At 44.3% G+C, this 20457-nt stretch overlaps 1 protein-coding gene across 2 annotated transcripts in view; it reads right to left on the bottom strand.

The window, feature by feature from the left end:
- The window catches only part of sh3pxd2aa (SH3 and PX domains 2Aa), a 594706-nt gene that overhangs the window by 405263 nt on the left and 168986 nt on the right, over positions 1–20457 (bottom strand). For both annotated transcript variants that reach the window (XM_068001935.1, XM_068001933.1), the window contains exon 4: positions 13595–13671. In XM_068001935.1, the coding sequence (XP_067858036.1) occupies positions 13595–13671 (77 nt within the window). The remainder of the gene's footprint in view (positions 1–13594; positions 13672–20457) is intronic.

The raw sequence follows: 20457 nt of genomic DNA on the forward strand, positions 1-20457 counted from the left end.
TTGAGTTAAGTCCCAAAATGGTGTCTATCACTTTAAATCAGCGTTGCGCACTGATTGAAGCCATTTTCTCCCTACTTTAGATGATTCCAGCGTTCGTAATCTGCGCCTACGCTAACTCCTATACATGATGGCCATCTTGGATGTTGGAGAGGCCGTGTAGCGCCGAAACAACGGGCGCTACACGGCCCAATTTAGCACCCGTTGTATTCAGAGGGATTTGGGTATCCTTGTACACGAAACACAGAAAGTTAACATGCAAATACAGCAAGCAATTAGGAAGGCAATTGGTACGTTGAGCTTTATTGTAAGGGGGTTGGAGTGTAAGATAAGGAGGTCTTGCTGCAATAACATAGGGCTCTAGTGAAACCACACCTGGAGTACTGTGTACAGTTTTGGTCTCCTTACTTAAAGAAGGATATACTTGCCTTAGAGGAGGTGCAATGAAGGTTCACTAGATTGATTCCTGGGATGAAAGGATTGTCCTATGAGGAGAGATTCAGTAGAATGGGTCTATACTCTTTGTTTTCCCTGGCTGGAGAGTCTAGAACTAGGGATCACAGTCTCAAGATAAGGGGTCAGCCATTTAGGACCGAGATGAGGAAAAATTTCTTCACTCAGAGCGTGGTGAATCTTTGGAATTCTCTACCCCAGGGGGCTGTGGATGCTCAGTCGTTGAGTATGTTCAAGGCTGAGATAGATTTTTGGACATTAAGGGAATCAAGGGATATGAGGATAGGGCAGAAAAGTGAAGTTGAGGTAGAAGATCAGCTATGATCTTATTGAATGATGGAGCAGGCTCGAGGGGCCGTATGACCTACTCCTGCTCCTATTTCTTATGTTCTTAAAAGAGCCTGAGTATTTTTACCATCTGGTTTGATTCCTGGAAGTGCAGGGCACTCATGCAACCATGCATAAATTCTTTTAAAAGGGAATTAGGTAGTTTCTTGAAAAATAAGAACATTACAGCACATTCATACTCCATAAGTTTACTGTCGGTGCAAAATCCAATTCACTTTGAATCTTGAAGTCAGTATGGAACTTACATCTTCGGGTTACATCAAGTCATCGGCACAGAAACAGTCCATTCAGCCCACCTGATCTATGTCGGCATTTATGCTCCACCCGAGCTTCCTCCCTCCGTACTTCATCTAAACTTATCAGCATACACTCTCTCCCTCATATGCTTATCTAGCTTCCCTTTAAATGCATCTTTGCTATTTGCCTCAACTACTCCTTGTGGTAGTGAGTTCCACATTCTTACTGCTCTTTGGGTAAAGAAGTTTCTCCTGAATTCCCTATTGGATTTGTTAGCAACTATTTTATATTTTATATTTATGACCCCTGGTTTTGGACTCCCCCTCGAATGGAAATATTTTCTCTACGTCTACCCTATCAAACTCTTTCATTATCTTAAAGACCTCTATCAGGTCGCCCCTCAGCCTTCTCTTTTCTAGAGAAAAAAGCCCTAGCCAGTTCAGCCTTTCCTGATAAGTATATCCTCTTAATTCTGGTATCAATCTTATGAATCATTTTTGTACCTTTTCCAATGCCACTATATCCTTTTTATCTCATGGAGACCAGAACTGTTCACAGTACTCCAAGTGTGGTACAACCAAGATTCTATACAAGTTTAATGTAACTTCTCTGCTTTTCAATTCCATCCCTCTAGAAATGAACCCCAGTGCTTGGTTTGCTTTTTTTAAAAATGGCCTTATTAATCTGCATCGCTACTTGTAGCAATTTATGTATCTGTACCCAGAGATCCCTCTGCTCTTCTACCCCATTTAGACTCTTATTATCCATGCAGTGTGTGGCCTCCTTATTCTTCCTACCAAAATGCACCACCTCACACTTACTTATACTGAAATTCATTTGCCAATTACACGCCCATTTTGTCACAGTCCTCCTCAGTATTAACTACACCCCCCAATTTGGTGTCGTCCGCAAATTTTGAAATTGTACTTCCGATTCCCAAGTCAAAATTGTTTATGTAAATGGTGAACAACGGTGGCCCCATACATCAATCCTTGTGGAACATCACTTCCCATCTTTTGCCAGTCTGAGTAACTACCCTTAACCCTCACAGTCTGTTTTCGATTTTCTAGCCAGCTTGCTATCCATTCTGCTACTTGTCCCCTGACTCCACATGCTCTGACCCTAGTCATGAGTCTATTATGCGGTACCTTATCGAAGGCCTTATGAAAATCCAAATATATTACATCTACTGTATTACCCTTGTCTACTCTTTCTGTTACTTCTTCAAAGAATTCAATAAAGTTGGTCAAGCATGACTTTCCCTTTCGAAATCCGTGCTGACTATTCCTTATTATATTTTCGGTTTCTAGATGTTTTTCTATTATCTTTCCTACCACCGACATTAAGCTAATCGGTCTATAATTCCCTTTTTAAATATAGGAGTCACATTAGCTGTCCGCCAGTCCTCTGGCACTATTCCCTTTTCTAATTAATTTTTTTATATATGTAATAGTGCCTCTGCTATCTCTTCCCTAACTTCTTTTACTATGCGTGCATGCAATGCATATGGACCAGGGGTTTTATCCTCTCTTAAGTTTGATTATTTTTTCATTTATCTCCCACCTTTCTATCTTAAATGTCTTTATATCTTTTTTGATCTCTTCTTCTAATGTCATTCCCACCTTGTTCGTCTCCTTGGTAAATACTGACGAAAAGTAACTAATCAATATTTCTGCCATTTTGCTTTCATTACCTGTCTGTTTATCTTGAGCATCCCTTAGTGGCCCTATCCCTATCCTGATTTTCCTTTTGTTATTTATGTGCCGAGACTACTTTACTATTTCTTTTTATATTCTTTGATAATTTAATCTCATAGTTCCTCTTTGCTTTCCTAATTGTTTTTTTGACTTCTTTCCTAACCTCTTCGTATTCCCTTTTGTCATCCTCTCCTTTATTATCTATGTATTTAGTGTATGCCTTTTCCTTTAGTTTCAATTCTACCCTTATTTCTTTATTCTTCCATGGTGTTTCATCATTTGCTAGATTGTTCTTGTCTTTTTTTTTTAAAAAGAGGAATCTATTTCTCCTGAACTCTATTGATCACTGTTTAAATATTTCCCACTGCTGTTCTATTTACCTGTCAAAAGAAATCTGCAGTTTACCTTCCCTATTTCCATTCTCATCCCCTCAAAATTAGCTTTCTTCAAATCTATTACTTTGATCTTTGACTTAAGTCTTTCTCAATCATTATTTTAAATCTTATTATGTTATGATTGCTATTGCCCAGATGTTCCGCTTACTTCTCTTATCCGCTCTGCTTCATTTCCCATTACTGGATCCAGCAGTGATTCCCCTTTTTTTGGGCTTCTCACATACTGGGTAAGAAAGGAGTCCTGTACACACTGTAAAAACTCCAGTCCCCTTTCTCTACCTCTTCCTACCAGTTTATTGGTGGGTAGTTTAAATCTCCCGTGATTATTATTTGATTTTTTAAATTAATTTCACAGTTTTGCCTACATATTTCTTCATCCACTTCTCTTCCACAATTAGGTGGTCTGCAGAATATCCCTATTAACATGATTGATCCCTTCTTATCCTTTGTCTCACTCCATATGGATTCTGTTTCTATCCTAATATTACTTTTGTCCCTTTTTTCTGTTGACATTATGTTGTCTGTAATTAGTACAACTACCCCACCTCCCCTTCTTCCTTCTCTATCTTTTCTATATTTGTTACATCCTGCAATATTTAACTGCCAGTCCAGTTCTTTATGGAGCCACGTTTCAGTTATCCTTACCACATCTGGCTCCTCGCTACTAATTACTGCCTCCAGTTCCCCCATTTTGTTTTGGATGCTGTGCACATTGCTGTACAGGCAATTTAATTTGTTTATAATAACTGTTCCCCTCACTTTATTTTTAACAGTCATTTTGTACTTCTGTTCTATAACTGTATTTGTTCCCAGGTCGTTTGTGTTACCCTTATTCCCTACATTGGTCTGACCTTTAATCTCATCAAAATACTTAACTGGAGGACGGCTAGTTTCAGTGAGTTAAAAAGGGATCTTGAGCAGTTGGATTGGAATCAAAAATTGGTAGGCAAAACACTAATTAAACAATGGGAGGACTTTAAAGGAGGAGTTGGTTCGGGTACAGAGTCAGCACATCCCTACAGGGGGAAAGGAAGGACATCCAAAGCTAGAACTCCCTGGATAACTAAAGATATAGAGATTAAAATGAAACAGAAAAAGGAGGCTTATGACGAATGTAAGGTTCATAATACAGTAGAGAACCAGGCTGAATACAGAAAGTACAGAGGAGATCTAAAAAAAGGAATAAGAGGGGCAAAGAGAGAGTTTGAGAATAGATTAGTGGCTAACATAAAAGGGAAACCAAAAGTCTTTTATAACATATAAATAGTAAAAGGGGAGTCAAGGGAAGGGTGGGACCGATTAGGGACAAATAAGGCGATCTTCTTGGAGGCAGAGGGAATGGCTGAGGCGCTAAATGAATACTTCACATCCGTCTTCACCATTGTAGCAGTAAAGGAGGAGGTAGTAGCGATATTGGTTAGGATAAAAATAGATAAAGAGGAGGTACTTAAAAGATTAGCAGTACTCAAAGTAGAAAAGTCAGCTGGGTCCAGATGGGATGCATGCTAGGTTACTGAGGGAAGTAAGGGTGGAAATTGCAGAGGCTCTGGCCACAATCTTCCGATCCTCCTTCGATATGGGGTTGTTGCCAGAGGACTGGAAGATTGCAAATGTTACATCACTGTTCAAAAAAGGGGAGAGGGATAAACCCAGCAATTACAGACCAGTCATCTAAACGTCGGTGGTGAGGAAACTTTTAGAGACACTGGGCGCTAAATTAGGCCGTGTAGCACCCGTTGTTTCGGTGCTACACGACCTCTCCGACATCCAAGATGGTGTCTTGGATGCGCACGCACGTTTCCTGTGTGAAGTGCGCCAAACGCCATCTTGGTATAGGAGTTAGCGCATGCGCTAATATCGGACACTGGAAGCATGTAAAATAGGGAGCAAATGGCTGCAATCATTGTGCAATGCTGATTTAAAGTGATACATGCCATTTTGGACCTTAACGCTCAACTCAACGCACAGTCTTATCCCCGACCATCTAAATGTTTCTTACGGTGCCTGAAGGACCCCCCACCGGCACTATATAAAGGGCCATGCAGGTGTTGCAGGTTAGTTGCTGGATTATTGCTTCTGGCTGCTGGAGGACTAGGAAGTGTTTTTTAAAGCTCCCTATTCTTATCGAGAGCTCCTACACTACTTTTGAGGGTGCTTTGGCAGGTATTGCCTTACAGGTCGGAAAGTTACAACCCTGGTGGAACAACATTCCTGCCAACCATGGGCGGTCTGCTAGGGCTCCCGCTGGGCATTGAGCATGACTGGGAACATGTAGAGAGGCCACGCCTAGCAGGTCAAGCTGCAAGGCGACTGAGGACGAGGAGGGGCAGGGCACTGAGCAGGAGGCCCTACCCAATGAGGGCCTTCTGGGATCAATTCTCTTACCTCAACATGACCGAGTAGGATTGCATCCGACGCCTGAGGTTCACCAAGGAAGCCGTCACCGAGATCTGTCAACTGGTGCGGCCACAACTGCAGCCTCAGAGCAGGGCGAGGACGGCATTGCCTGTGGCTGTGAAGGTCACCGTGGAGCTGAATTTCTACGGCTCAGGAGCATTTCAGGCCTCTGCTGGCGACATGTGCAACATCTCGCAGTATGCAGTGCACTGCTGCATAAGGGAGGTCACAGACGCACTGTATCACATGAGGAACAGGTTCATCACCTTCCCTCTCAACAGAGACAATCAGAACGAATGAGCACGGGGGTGCGCCTGCATTGCTGGCTTCCCCATGGTGCAGGGCGCCATGGACTGCACACACATTGCCCTGCGTGCCCCGCACATCAACTCGGCCGTCTTCATCAACTGAAAGGGCTTCCAGTCCCTGAATGTGCAGCTGGTGTGCGACCACACGCATCGCATCTTGGAGATCGATGCCCGCTACCCTCAGAGTAGTCATGGCGCCTTCGTCATGTGACAGTCCAACGTGCCAGCTATCTTTCATCCAACTCGGCAAGTCAAAGGCTGGCTACTGGGCGACAAGGGCTATCCCCTCATGACGTGGCTCATGATACCGGTCAGGAATCCACGCACACGTGCACAGCAGGCCTATAATGAGAGCCATGCTGCCACATGCAACATCGTGGAGCACACCATAGGCCTGCTGAAACAACGCTACCGCTGCCTAGACCAGTCTGGAGGAGCCCTGCAGTACTCCCTGAGCGGGTGGGCAGATTCGTAGTGGTCTGTTGCATGCTGCATAACCTCGTCAACATGAGGGACCAGCCTTTACCACCAATGACTGCAGAAGATCCTGAGCCAGAGGTGGAGGAGGAGGAGGCTGAGGAAGAAGAGGCAGAGGAGCATGAGGAGGAAGAGGCTGAAGAGGAGCAGGAGGCGGGGGTGGAGCCAGAAGAGGAGGTGGAGGAAGACGCAAGGGTGCAGCAGGAACCACGCACCTTGTCTGCAAGGGCTGTGCGTGCTCGCCTGATCCGTGCCCGCTATCAATAATGTGACCTACATCCCCCAACTCACCAACAGTCCTACACTCCCCACCTTTCCCCTCCCACAAGACAATCAAATCACCCTCCATCTGATTACACATTGGTGTCCCTCTCAGCTCACTGCATGAATAAAAACCACCACCAAATGCAAAATCAAACTTTCATTTATGGATTAATAAATGAAATTATGCAAACATAACAGAACCATTCACGCTTGTGCATTCCCTTAGTGCCTGTTGTTCGTGTGCCTTTACCTATCCTAGTGCTCCTATGAGGTGCTTCCCCAATGGCTGGAGCATGGGTGGTGGAAGGCTGCTGGCCTTCAATGGAGGAACGTCCAGATGGCCTTGGAGGATGACCTCGAGCAGCTCTGGGCCTGGAGGTCCATCTCAGCATGGGCTGCAGCAGTCTGGCTGCAGCAGAGGCAACAACGGGGCACTGGCGGAGTGGCAGGGGTGGGAGCAGGAATGCTGTCGTCCAAAGAGAGGACAGCAGGTCCGACTGCCATGGCGCCACTGCCACTCTCCCTCAGCAATCCTGGTTATCGGCTGCAGAACAGATTGCTAGAGTGCTGTGATGCCCTGCAAGCCCTGCTTCCAAGGCAGCAGTCAGACCTTGGATGGCAGATGTTTGTGCTGCAATGGATGCTGTGACATCAGTTATCAGACACTGCATCATGGTGGGTTCCACAGGTGCGCTGATGGAGGTGACCACCCGTTCCATGTTGGAAAGGATGGGATCTAAGCTCTGCACAAAGCCCTACGCCAAGTTGGAGCTGGACTCCTCCATGCCCCTTCTCATTGTGCGGAGGCTTTCTGGCAGGCTTTCCAGTGCCCCAAGCATTTGTTGGTGTACGCTGATCAGCCGTCTTCTGTAGCCTGGCCCATCGAAGTCCTCATCTGACTCCTCTGCAGCAGAACTAGTGAGTGACCTCACCCTCCGGCGAGCTGGCACCTGTGGTATCCGTTCCCTCCGCCCCGGCTCCTGTGCACTTGTGCTCGGTGTCTCACCACGTGCAGATCCCTCCTCTAACCTAACCTCTAAAGGACGCGCAGTGTCAGTCTCTAAGCTGATGGAATCAAGTGTCAGATCGAGTGACGGTGTGGCTTCAGTGTCCTCCTCCTCCTCGGGTGCCGTCACGTGTTCATAGAATCATAGAAGTTTACAACATGGAAACAGGCCCTTCGGCCCAACATGTCCATGTCGCCCAGTTTATACCACTAAGCTAGTCCCAGTTGCCTGCACTTGGCCTATATCCCTCGATACCCATCTTACCCATGTAACTGTCCAAATGCTTTTTAAAAGACAAAATTGTACCCGCCTCTACTACTGCCTCTGGCAGTTCGTTCCAGACACTCACCACCCTTTGAGTGAAAAAATTGCCCCTCTGGACCCTTTTGTTCTTGGGTATCTGCAATGACAAAGGGAAACAGGTTGCGTTGTGGAGTGGGGAGAGGAGTGAGTAAGAGGTGTGTGCTGGCAGCATGTGCAGTACGTGAGTCAGAAAAGACTATGGGAGGAGGGAGATGTGGAAAAGGAGAAGGAGCATTAGATATGCAGAGACCCCCTTGACCGGGACCTGCAGCATGGCACGTTGTGATGGCTGGAGCGACGGCCCGCCCAATGATCCGCAGCACTGTCTCCTCTAGTGGGGTGAGGACGTGCAGACGTGCCCGTCCAGCCTCAGGTCTCTCCTGCTGCCGGATGTTATATGCCACCTTCTCCTGAAAGAAAGAGGACAGTGTGTCAATGAGTGTCCTGCATGGTGTGTGGGTGATGTGCCTGTTGTGGTCGAATAGCTGCCAGTTTGTGTGACTTGTGAGTGGCGGTTGTGTGGCCTGCAAGTGTGGTCTATGTGCTGGTGAGATGCAGCATTGCGTATGGATGGGCAGTGTTTGTTTGTGGGTGGGTGGGTGACGGGAGGTGTCGTGCATGGAGTATTGGTACAGTTGGTGGGATGTGCCACTTGACATTTGCATTCACTCACCTTGACCATTCATGTCAAATCATTAAACTTCTTCCGGCACTGCATCCACGTGAGTGCTGCAATGCTCCTAGCATTCGCCTCCTGCGCCACAGCCTGCCAATGCCTACGCAACTGTAGTCTAGAGGGTCTCCAGCCACCCTGCGGGTATATGCCTGCCCTCCTTTGGTCCATGCCTTCTACCAGGGCCTTCAGAGCATCGTTCGACAATCGTGGAGCCCTCTCTCTTGCCGGTGCAGCTAATCACGATGCCATTCTCCCTTCTCCTACTTGGCTGTGTATCTGCCATTGGAAATGTGCCTACACCTTTAAGTAGTGCAGGCTGCTGATGATGTGCACTGGCCACGCCCCATTTCCACTTCCTCATTCTCCATACAGCCTCTCTGCAGTGAGGGCTGCGCTTGCTGCACGGAGATTTCATGGTAAGTGGCAGGCAGCACAAAGTTCATGTGCTGCCTGCGTAGGGTCTGTTGGACGCATGGTGCGCTACCATCGCCCAAAACGGACCCTTATCCAATTTTTCCCCCACTAACCCAGGCCAAAATAAATTAGCACTTGGAAAAGTATGGGCTAATAAATGAAAGTCAGCACAAATTTGTTAAAGGAAAATCGTGTTTGACTAACTTGATTGAGTTCTTTGATGAAGTAATGGAGAGGGTTGATGAGGGTAGTGAGGTTGATGTTTGTGTATATGGACTTGCAAAAGGCACTTGATAAAGTGCCACATAATAGACTTGTTAGCAAAATTAAAAGACCATGGGGTTAAAGGGACAGTGGATAAAAAATTGGCTAGGGGACGGAAAGTAGAGAATAGTGGTAAATGTTTGTTTTTCAGACTGGAGGGAAGTATACAGTGGTGTTCCCCAGGGCTCTTTTTGATATATATTAATGATCTGGACTTGGTAATAGAGGGTATAATTTCAAAGTTTGCAGATGACAATAAACTCAGAAATGTAGTAAACAACGTGGAGGATACAAACAGACTTCAGGAGGACAGAGGCAGACTGGTGAAATGGATAGGCACATGGCAGAAGTATGGAAATGATACATTTTGGTGAGAAGAATGAGGAGAGACAATATAAGCTAATTAGTGCAATTTTAAATGGGGTGGAGGCATATGTACATAAATCTTTGAAGGTGGCAGGACAAGTTGAAAAGGCTGTTAAAAAAGCATATGGGATCCTGGGCTTTATTAATACAGGTATAGAGTACAAAAGCAAGGAAGTTATAAAGCACTGGTTAGGCCTCAGCTGGAGCATTGTGTTCAACTGGGCACCACACTTTGGGAAGGAATTCAAGGCCTTAAGAGACGGTGCAGAAGAGATTTACTTGAATAGTATCAGGGAGGAGAGACTTCAGTTTTGTGGAGAGGCTGGAGAAGCTGGGGTTGTTCTCCTTAGAACAGAGAGGTCAAGAGGAAATTTGATAGAAGTGTTCAAAATCATGAACGGTTTTGAGAGAGTAAATAAGGAGAAACTGTTTCCAGTGGCAGAAGGGTCACTAACCAGAGGATACAGATTTAAGGTGATCGGCAAAAGAGCCAGAGGCGACATGAGGAAACATTTTTTTTTACGCAGCGAGTTGTAATGGTCTGGAATGCTTTTTTAACAGCCTTCTTAACTTGCCCTGCACATTGTTTATTACATTTCCAAGTTTAGTGTCATCTGCAAACTTTGAAATTATACCCTCTATACTCAAGTCCAGATCATTAATATATATCAAAAAAAAGTAGGTGGAAGCAGATTCAATAGTAACTTTCAAAAGGGAATTGGATAAATAGTTGAAGGGAAAAAATGTACAGGGCTACAGGGAAAGAGCAGAGGAATGGGACTAATTGGATAGCTCTGTCAAAGAGCCAGCACAGGCATGATGGGCCGAATGGCCTCCTCCTGTGCTGTATCTACTATGATACTATGAACTCCTATTTCTTTTATCTTCAAACTTTTGTTGTTTTCACCAGATCCCTCTCCCCATCTTATTAGTTTGAAGTCCTATCCACAGCCCTATTTATCCATTCCGCGAGGGCACTGGTCCCATTCCGGTTCAGGTGGAGCCCGTCTTAGCGGTACAGCTCCATCCTGTTCCAGTAGTGGTACCAGTGTCTCATGAAATGGAACCCCTCCTTCCCAATCTTTCAGCCATGCATTCACCTTCCTGATCTGTCTTTTCCTATGCCAATTAGCATGTGGCTTGGGTAGTAATCCTGAGATTACCACCTGTGAGGTCCTTTTTTAAAAAATGTAGTTCCTAACTTCTGATATTTTCTTAGAAGGACCTCCTCTCTTTTCTTCCCTTTAGTATCCCCTTAATTTCTATTTATTATTTACGTGTACCAGATTTTTATTTAATGCAATTCAGATCCCTTTAATGTTGGTATCCTCTACTAAGTTAATTTTATCCCCTTAGATCTAATTAATTACTCTGATTATTGATTTATATATTTACTTATTTACTGTTACCCCCTTGGTTTAAATTACTTAGCACCTCCTTCTCCCTCTACCCCTAATTTCCGCTCTCACCAAATTCCCGTCATCACTCAGTTTAGCAAGTCACTCCGTTTAGTAGATTCACTCAACTCTCCAAGCTCTCTTCTAAGAGATATAATTTAGACCGGCACAGCTGTCACAGTGATAAAAAATAGAGGTTTTATGTTGTGCTGCTCTACTGCTGAAGGCAGGATCCTATGGAGGCTTAGGATAATTCTAGTAGTTAAAATAATTAACAGAAAGGTTGTTCTATTCATTATACTGGGTACATTACAGAGAGCTTAACTAGATATTAAGTCTAATGAAGATACTCTTAAACACAAATAAGAGTGATCAAAGACACAGGAGCCAAAAAATTTAAAGAGGGTAGAAAAGGCCCAAAAACTTAACATCTATCCAATGGAGTGCAGGCTCATGGCGTCTTTGAATCTGAAGAAGACCTGGAGAAAGATGTAATGAAGTACGCAAGCCTATTTTGGTGTTGGTGGAGCACACCATCAGGATATGGAAGGAGAGATTCTGATGTCCAATTCTGGGCACCGCACTTTAGGAAAAATGTGAAGGCCTTGGAGAGGGTGCAGAAAAGATTTACGAGAATGGTTCCAGGGATGAGGGACTTCAGTTACGTGGATAGATGGAGAAGCTGGGGTTGTTCTCCTTAGAGCAGAAAAGGTTAAGAGGAGATTTGATAGAAGTGTTTAAAATCATGAAGGGTTTGGATAAAGTAAATAAAGAGAAACTGTTCCCATTGGCGGAAGGGTCAAGAACCAGAGGACACAGATTTACGGTGATTGGCAAAAGAACCAGCATGGATTCCATGGGCCGAATGGCCTCCTTCTGCGCTATAACCATTCTATGACATGAGGGAAAACTTTTTTACGCAGCAAGTAGTTGTGATCTGGAATGCGTTGCCTGAAAGGGTAGTGGAAGTAGATTCAATCGTGGCCTTCAAAACGGAATTGGATAAATACTTGAGGACACAGATTTACGGTGATTGGCAAAAAAAACAAAGTCAACAAAGAACCGGCATGGGTTCCATGGGCCAAATGGCCTCCTACTGTGCTGTAACACTGTATGTAATAACCCAAAGGTTGCCAAACGGGGGGGACAGCCCCTTGGGGGGGCACAAGGAGATTATCAGGAGAGCACAAGAACGATGCTTGGTCTGAATAAACTTGAGTTGGTTGCACTTAATAAACGGCTGCACCCACAGCCAGGAATGATCACAAGCCGGTGATGGGTGGAGCTCGTTTCCCTGCGGCTGGGGACCTGCCGTCAGTGGGAGCCATGTGCAGTTGTTAGGGCTTGAGGTAGTCACCAGAGACAAGCCAAAACGTGCGAATCAGCACGACTCAGACCTGAGCAGCCCAACCTCCTCCTCCTGCTGGACAACAGCAACCGCTTGGACAGCAGTCACAAACTGAGGCACCCGCAAAGGAAAGGCCGGGATGGTGGGAAGGCTGCTGGAGGTGTGCCAGAAGTGGCAGTGGTTCCTGCTGGTGTGTGACTACTTGCTGCTGTTCCAGATCCTCATCCAGTACTTGCTGCAGCAGGTGGTGGGGCCCACTGATGCCCGGGATGGTTTCAATGCATACAGTGCAAGGTAATAATGTGGCTGAAGGAGTGAATGCTACCTTGCCTGTGCCCTGAACTTGGGAGCTGCTGGGGAAGAAATATTCTGGTCTCAGAAAGGTTGCCACAGCAAGTGTGCTTGCATGTTCCTTAATTGTGCAATATTGCCTTCCAATGCATTTTAGCAGCACTACACTGCCAGCTTGGTAGGGTATCAGGGAATGACCAAAGCTGCATTTAAATAGGGTTCTATCACTTCCTCAGAACATTGCAAAGAACTTCACATCCAATTAATTACTTTTGAAGTGTCATCACTATTATTTATTCAAACATGCCAGTTGGTTTGCATACAGCAAGATCTTGAAAATCTCGAATGAAATAAATGACTTAGTTCATCTGGTTTTTTTTGGTGATGTTGATTGAGGGAGGGACATTGGTTAAGCTACCAGGAGAATTCTCTGCTTTTCTTTGAATAGGGTCATAAACCTGTAGAGACACACAGGGCCTCCATTTAACATCTCACGTCCAACAATCCATTGAAATGTCAGCCTTGATTATGTGCTTAACCTTGGAGCGACACTTGCATCCACAATTTTTACTTTATTTCTCTATAATGGAAGGGTGCTTTTACATTATCAGGAATGACTCCCAACACATGAAACCCACACAATAGACAGCAGTATCAAACATAAGCTGATCAGATTCTCTTGCTCTGACTGCAGCTGAGATTGGGTGCTTCCTAGTCCTTCTTGTAAATACATGGTCTCTATTCTCCTGTAAGCCTGATGGAGGAGACTGGTTCTGCATGTGTAGAAGACGGTCTCTGTTTCCCGAATTGATTCCAATGCGCCTGGAGGGATGCAGGAGATAAATGCTGGGGATTGATCCAGGGGTCAGTTTGGCATCACTAACCCAAAATCCAAAAGTAAAAGTGCTTTAACAATATGAAACCTGTTGAGTGCCTACTTTCAATCTGTGCTTACCCTGCAGTATTCATCAATGGGCCTCAGTCTCTTCATGGCCACATCCCTCACGTGGCTTCTTCTGAACAGGATTTTGCCTGCAATGCAAAGCATATGAGTGACCATTATGTCAACCAATAAACTCAGCAGCTTACTGCAAAGAGCCAGGACTACAGTCCTTGATTTGGTCAGAACCTAGTAACACAAGTACGATGTGACCTTGGAATGCAAATTCCTGCTAATTTTAAATCAACATTTTATGTAAAAAAAAAACAAGCCTTCAGACCCTATAAATGTTCTAAAGCAGAAGATTTTTTTCCCCCTAAAAGACTTACTTTGTTGGCTCCATAATAAGACCTAACGTTCCAGGACTCTTCTCTTCACACGCCCCCCCCCCCCCCCACCCACCCAACACTTCATCTGTTTTTGTAGAGAATTGGACTGTCAGTCAGCACTAAACACAGGTACTGACAGATCATGTTTCAGGACTGTGGCTCAGAAATGCAGGAAAAATAGGGCATCAAGCACTTTGTGGCACCTTTCAAAAATATCTTAACTTCCAATCAATTATCTCTCGAGTTACACACGCCATTATTATTTAAGATAAACACTTGAGAATAAGCACAGTGTACAGCATCATCTGGGAGCAATCATTTTTAAAATGCATTGTATCCTCAGGGATGAATGAACCACACACCATGGTACTTAGAGAGATATGGGAGGAGATTTGTGAATCACTGACAGGCATTTTGAGGGAGTCAGTTAACAATGGGAAGGTTCCAACAAGTTTGACTCAGACAAATGTAGTTCTGATGATCTAGAACATAGCCATACCTGGCAACTACAGCTCTATTGGCCTGAATTCAACAATCAAACTACTGGCATCAATAATCAAAAGCAAAATGTATGAGTATCTATATGACAATAACTTGATAAATGAAAAACAACAAGGCTTCAAAAGGGTTGCCTGACCAACCGCAGAAATATCCCAAACTGAGAGAGGAAATCCAGTTCATTGATTAAAGTACTATGAAAGAGATTGCTTTACAAACTAAGGCCAGTAGCAATTAACAGTAAGTTGTGAAAGTACATAGGAACATAGGAACAGGAGTAGGCCATTCAGCCCCTCGAGCCTGCTCCGCCATTTGATAAGATCATGGCTGAGCTGTGATCTAACTCCATATACCTGCCTTTGGCCCATATCCCTTAATACCTTTGGTTGCCAAAAAGCTATCTATCTCACATTTAAATTTAGCAATTGAGCTGGTATCAATTGCCGTTTGCGGAAGAGAGTTCCAAACTTCTACAACCCTTTGTGTGTAGAAATGTTTTCTAATCTCACTCCTGAAAGGTCTGGCTCTAATTTTTAGACTATGCCCCCTACTCCTAGAATCCCCAACCAGCGGAAATAGTTTCTCTCTATCCACCCTATCTGTTCCCCTTAATATCTTATAAACTTCGATCAGATCACCCCTTAACCTTCGAACCTCTACAGAATACAACCCCAATTTGTGTAACCTCTCCTCGTAACTTAACCCTTGAAGTAGGTTAGTAACTGGCTAAAGGGAAAGAGCAGAGGGTAGTGTTAAGAGGAGCTAGGTTAAAATACAATGAGGTGTTGAATGTGGTCCGAGGGTCCCTGTTGAAACCTTTCCTATTCCTGCGTACATAAATGACCTGAGATCACAGTCTCAATATAAGGCAAGAGGGTTAGGGATTCAGAAGGAGCGGCCAAGATCTTACAAAGAGAACTTGACAGAGTTTGCAAATAGGCTGATTGGTGATAAAGAAGTTCAACACAAACAAATACAAGGAAATAAATATTGGCGGCAGGTGAACGCCATGGGTAGGATAGAACTTGCTGAGGAAAATGCAAGAGACATGGGAGTGTTAACTGACTCTTTGTTCACTGTGTCCATAAACAACAAACAGGCAAAGAGGATGCTGGGCTACGCTTTTTTATACCGACAAATCAATTAAGTTCAAATAATGCTGCAATGGTAACGTCAGAGGGTTTTGGACTGTTCAAGTTTAGGGTATTATCCTATAGTCTAATTTTGGCTGGAGATCCAAACTCTGTAAATGAACTGAGGTTTGCAACTTCCTGCACTGTAAACATTTATGAAAATATACCCCGTCACATTGAATGACTTCAATGGCTCAGTTGGTAATAAGAACATAAGATAAGAATATAAAAAATAGGAGCAGGAGTAGGCCATACAGCCCCTTGAGCCTGCCCCGCCATTCAATAAGATCATGGCTGATCTTCTGTTTCAACTCCACTTTCCTGCCATATCCTCATATCCCTTGATATCCTCACCACTGAGTCAAAGGTTGTGGGTTCAAACCCCACTCCAGGACTTGAGCACAGAATCTAGAGTGACACTTGAGTGCAGTAGGGAGGGAGTGGTGGAATTGTCACAGGTGAGCTGTCAAACCAGCACCCCATCTGTCTGTTCAGTTGGAAAGAAAAGATTCCATGGCACTATTTGAACAAGAGCAGGGAATTCCTGGCCAACATTCTTCCCTTAATCTGCATCACAAAAAAAAATCTTGTTCTAAGATAACCCGGTGACCACAGGCACACTCACGATTAAATCACAATTATCAATTATTTCCTGTATTGCAAACTTGTCCACAACTTCTAACCTAGATTACCTCAATTAGGTATATTGATGATTCTGCTGGTATGACTGGCACAGAGATCGTCACTAACCGAGTAGGCAGGCAAGGCCCATTGCATGACTGTCTGGAAACAAGCCCTGGCCCAGAGGCTGATAAACACTGTTTGTAAAGCAAGTCGTTACTCTGAGGAAGTTATACCAAGAAGTACAAAACCACCTCAATGATTCAGAAGGGACTGAAAATTACATAGGGACTTCATTAGAGCAATTTCTTGGAATTGCCTTAATCCTGACACAAGCCACCAGCAAACAACTTGCTGTAAGGAACTGAATCAATATTCATCTGGCTCATTACAAAGTTAGCACTAAAAAAGCTAACTACTTAAATTAGAGGAGGGTTTATGAAAGTAACCTGGTAGAGTTTTGCGATTGACAGGAAAGATTAATTCAGGTCAGATAGTTCTATTTGACACAAGCTCAGACTCTACAAACAGAAGTGTTGGATTAAAGGCACTTCGGGCAACTTTGTGGAATTCAAAAATAGAGCATTCTGTTGTGATGTGTTGAGTCACCAGCTTCGGAATATTGAAGTAATCTGTGGAGAACCGCAGGGTTTGAAAACAAACCAAGGGAACATTTCAGACCACAGCCCAAAATACACCACTTTCCCCCTCCCCCATCCAGGGCAGAGAATGTGCAGTGTACAAGGCACTGAGAGAAGCTGGAAGAAGCCTAGAAACCGCAGGCGTCTGTGAAGCCAGGATAATTCAATACAGTCTGGTTGTTGTTTTGGAAGGAGAAGTGCAGATGAAGCATTTCTTTCTTTATGAACTTATAATCACAAATACACTTCTCATTGCTACAATAATACCAAAAACCAATGTACATTGTGAGGTAGCAATATAGTGAGAGTATGTATCTCTGATAAAACAACTGTAACACCGAACATCCATGCCAAACTCTGGACAGCTGTGAAGTAATGTTGCATCCCCTATACATACTTGTGCGAGGGGAAGGCAACCCATGGATGGAGAAAGAACATGAGAAATGCAGAGCAGACAACCAATTATTAGGAACATAGGAACAGGAGTAGGCCATTCAGCCCCTCGTGCCTGCTCCGCCATTTGATAAGATCATGGCTGATCTGTGATCTAACTCCATATACCTGCCTTTGGCCCATATCCCTTAATACCTTTGGTTGCCAAAAAGCTATCTATCTCACATTTAAATTTAGCAATTGAGCTAGTATCAATTGCCATTTGCGGAAGAGAATTCCAAACTTCTACCACCCTTTGTGTGTAGAAATGTTTTCTAATCTCACTCCTGAAAGGTCTGGCTCTAATTTTTAGACTGTGTCCCCTACTCCTAGAATCCCCAACCAGCGGAAATAGGTTCTCTCTATCCATCCTATCTGTTCCCCTTAATATCTTATAAACTTCGATCAGATCACCCCTTAACCTTCTAAACTCCAGAGAATACAACCCCAATTTGTGTAATCTCTCCTCGTAACTTAACCCTTGAAGTCCGGGTATCATTCTAGTAAACCTACGCTGCACTCCCTCCAAGGCCAATATGTCCTTCCGAAGATGCGGTGCCCAGAACTGCTCATAGTACTCCAGGTGCGGTCTAACCAGGGTTTTGTATAGCTGCAGCATAACTTCTGCCCCCTTGTACCCTAGTCCTCTGGATATAATGGCAAGTATTCCATTAGCCTTATTGACTATTTTCTGCACCTGTTCATGGCACTTCAATGATCTATGTACCTGAACCCCTAAGTCCCTTTGGACATCCACTGTTTTTAACTTTTTACCATTTAGAAAGTACCCTGTTCCATCCTTTTTTGATCCAAAGTGGATGACCTCACATTTGTCTACATTGAATTCCATTTGCCACAGTTTTGCCCATTCACCTAATCTATCAATATCGCTTTGTAATTTTATGTTTTCATCTATACTGCTTACAATGCCACCAATCTTTGTGTCATCGGCAAACTTAGATATGAGACTTTCTATTGAGTCAATGCGACATCAAGGACAGAAAAGCCACTGCCCAAAAGTGAAGGTGAGCAGGTATCAGTCCAGCAGAACATGAGGTGATTATTAACACAGAACACCATCCTGGCAGACAGAGAAGCGTTTGAGACAAATGCCCAGAAGCCTGTGGAACAAAGTGGGCGGCCTGGAATTCTATGCTAAGGAAGGAAACTATGATAATCACAGTCACAGAGACTTGGTCCACTGATATAGACTGGGTGGGGGCAAATTTACAAGGTTGCAGAAAATGGAAAGAGGAGTGGCTAAGTATGTTAAAACTAGATCAGACTGAGTGACAAAAAACAAAAAAATAAGAGTTTGTTATAGGCCACTAAGTCAGGCAGGGGATATTAATAGTGTGCTTTATGCTCATATCAGGGAAAGGGGGTAAAACAATTGTGATGAGGGATTTCAATTTGCCTGGGATTATTTGGGATCATTATAGTGAGAATGAGAAACAAAGTACTAAACAAGGACAACTTATATTTATATAGTGCTGTTAACGTGGAAAAACATCCCAAAATGCATCACAGAGGCTTAAGAAAACAATGGACTCAGAGCCAAAGGAGGAGAAAAAGGGAGGCACGATATTAGACGAGTCAATTTTCCCTGGTCTTTCCTCCTACTTCTCTGGCACCTTCTCCTCTTTCAAGCATCTCACCTTGTTCCAACCCTCCAGTCTCCTTCAAAATCCTCATTGTCTAATCCACACAGAGCCCCAGCTCAAGTTTCTCCCCAAGATATCCTCCCTCATGCTTCTGAACAACTCCCCATGCTCGGTAATTTCAATCTCCATTTCTGCTCCGCTTGCTCTGGCTCATCTGAATTCATTGGTCTCCTGCTTTCACTTCATTATCTCCCATGGTGTCTCTACTGCCATGGTCTCTATCACTGAAACAGCCATGCCCGATCAATGCCTCATATCCACCACACACATGCCCTTACCTCCTTCCAACCCACTTTCTTCTGCATCTGCCCCTGGAAAAACTTCTCTCCCATGTCACTTACAACTACACTTTCAAACTTTCAAATGCCTAGCCTTTTGCCCTTTATTCACCATGATACCTTTGCAACTATCGATTTGCCCAATCACTCCCACATTTCCACCTATTATGCCCTTATCCCCAGAAAAACCTTCACTGTTTCCAATTCCAGTTGCTCTCCCTGGTACAGCCCTCATCAAGTCCAAGGAATGTGCTTACCAGGGTTCAGGGTAAGCACATTCCTTATAAAGTGAAGGGCAAGGCTGGTAGAAGTAGGGAACCTTGGATGACTCGGGAGATTGTGGCCCTAGTCAAAAAGAAGAAGGAGGCATATGACATGCATAGGCAGCTGGGATCAAGTGGATCCCTTGAAGAGTATAGAGATTGCCGGAGTAGAGTTAAGAGAGAAATCAGGAGGGCAAAAAGGGGACATGAGATTGCTTTGGCAGATAAGGCAAAGGAGAATCCAAAGAGCTTCTACAAATACATAAAGGGCAAAAGAGTAACTAGGGAGAGAGTAGGGCCTCTTAAGGATCAACAAGGTCATCTATGTGCGGAACCACAAGAGATGGGTGAGATCCTGAATGAATATTTCACATCGGTATTTACGGTTGAGAAAGGCATGGATGTTAGGGAACTTGGGGAAATAAATAGTGATGTCTTGAGGAGTGTACATATTACAAAGAGGGAGGTGCTGGAAGTCTTAATGCGCATCAAGGTAGATAAATCTCCGGGACCTGATGAAATGTATCCCAGGACGTTATGGGAGGTTAGGGAGGAAATTGCGGGTCCCCGAGCAGAGATATTTGAATCATCCACCGCTACAGGTGAGGTGCCTGAAGATTGGAGGGTAGCAAATGTTGTGCCTTTGTTTAAGAAGGGCGGCAGGGAAAAGCCTGGGAACTACAGACCGGTGAGCCTGACATCTGTAGTGGGTAAGTTGTTAGAGGGTATTCTGAGGGACAGGATCTACAGGCATTTGGAGAGGCAGGGACTAATTAGGAACAGTCAGCATGGTTTTGTGAGAGGAAAATCATGTCTCACGAATTTGATTGAGTTTTTTGAAGGGGTAACCAAGAAGATAGATGAGGGCTGTGCAGTAGTCGTGGTCCACATGGACTTTAGCAAAGCCTTTGACAAGGTACCGCATGGTAGGTTGTTACATAAGGTTAAATCTCATGGGATCTAAGGTGAGGTAGCCAATTGGATACAAAATTGGCTTGACGACAGAAGACAGAGAGTGG

Source organism: Heptranchias perlo, chromosome 21 (genome assembly GCF_035084215.1).
Source record: "Heptranchias perlo isolate sHepPer1 chromosome 21, sHepPer1.hap1, whole genome shotgun sequence".
Classification (NCBI taxonomy): domain Eukaryota; kingdom Metazoa; phylum Chordata; class Chondrichthyes; order Hexanchiformes; family Hexanchidae; genus Heptranchias; species Heptranchias perlo.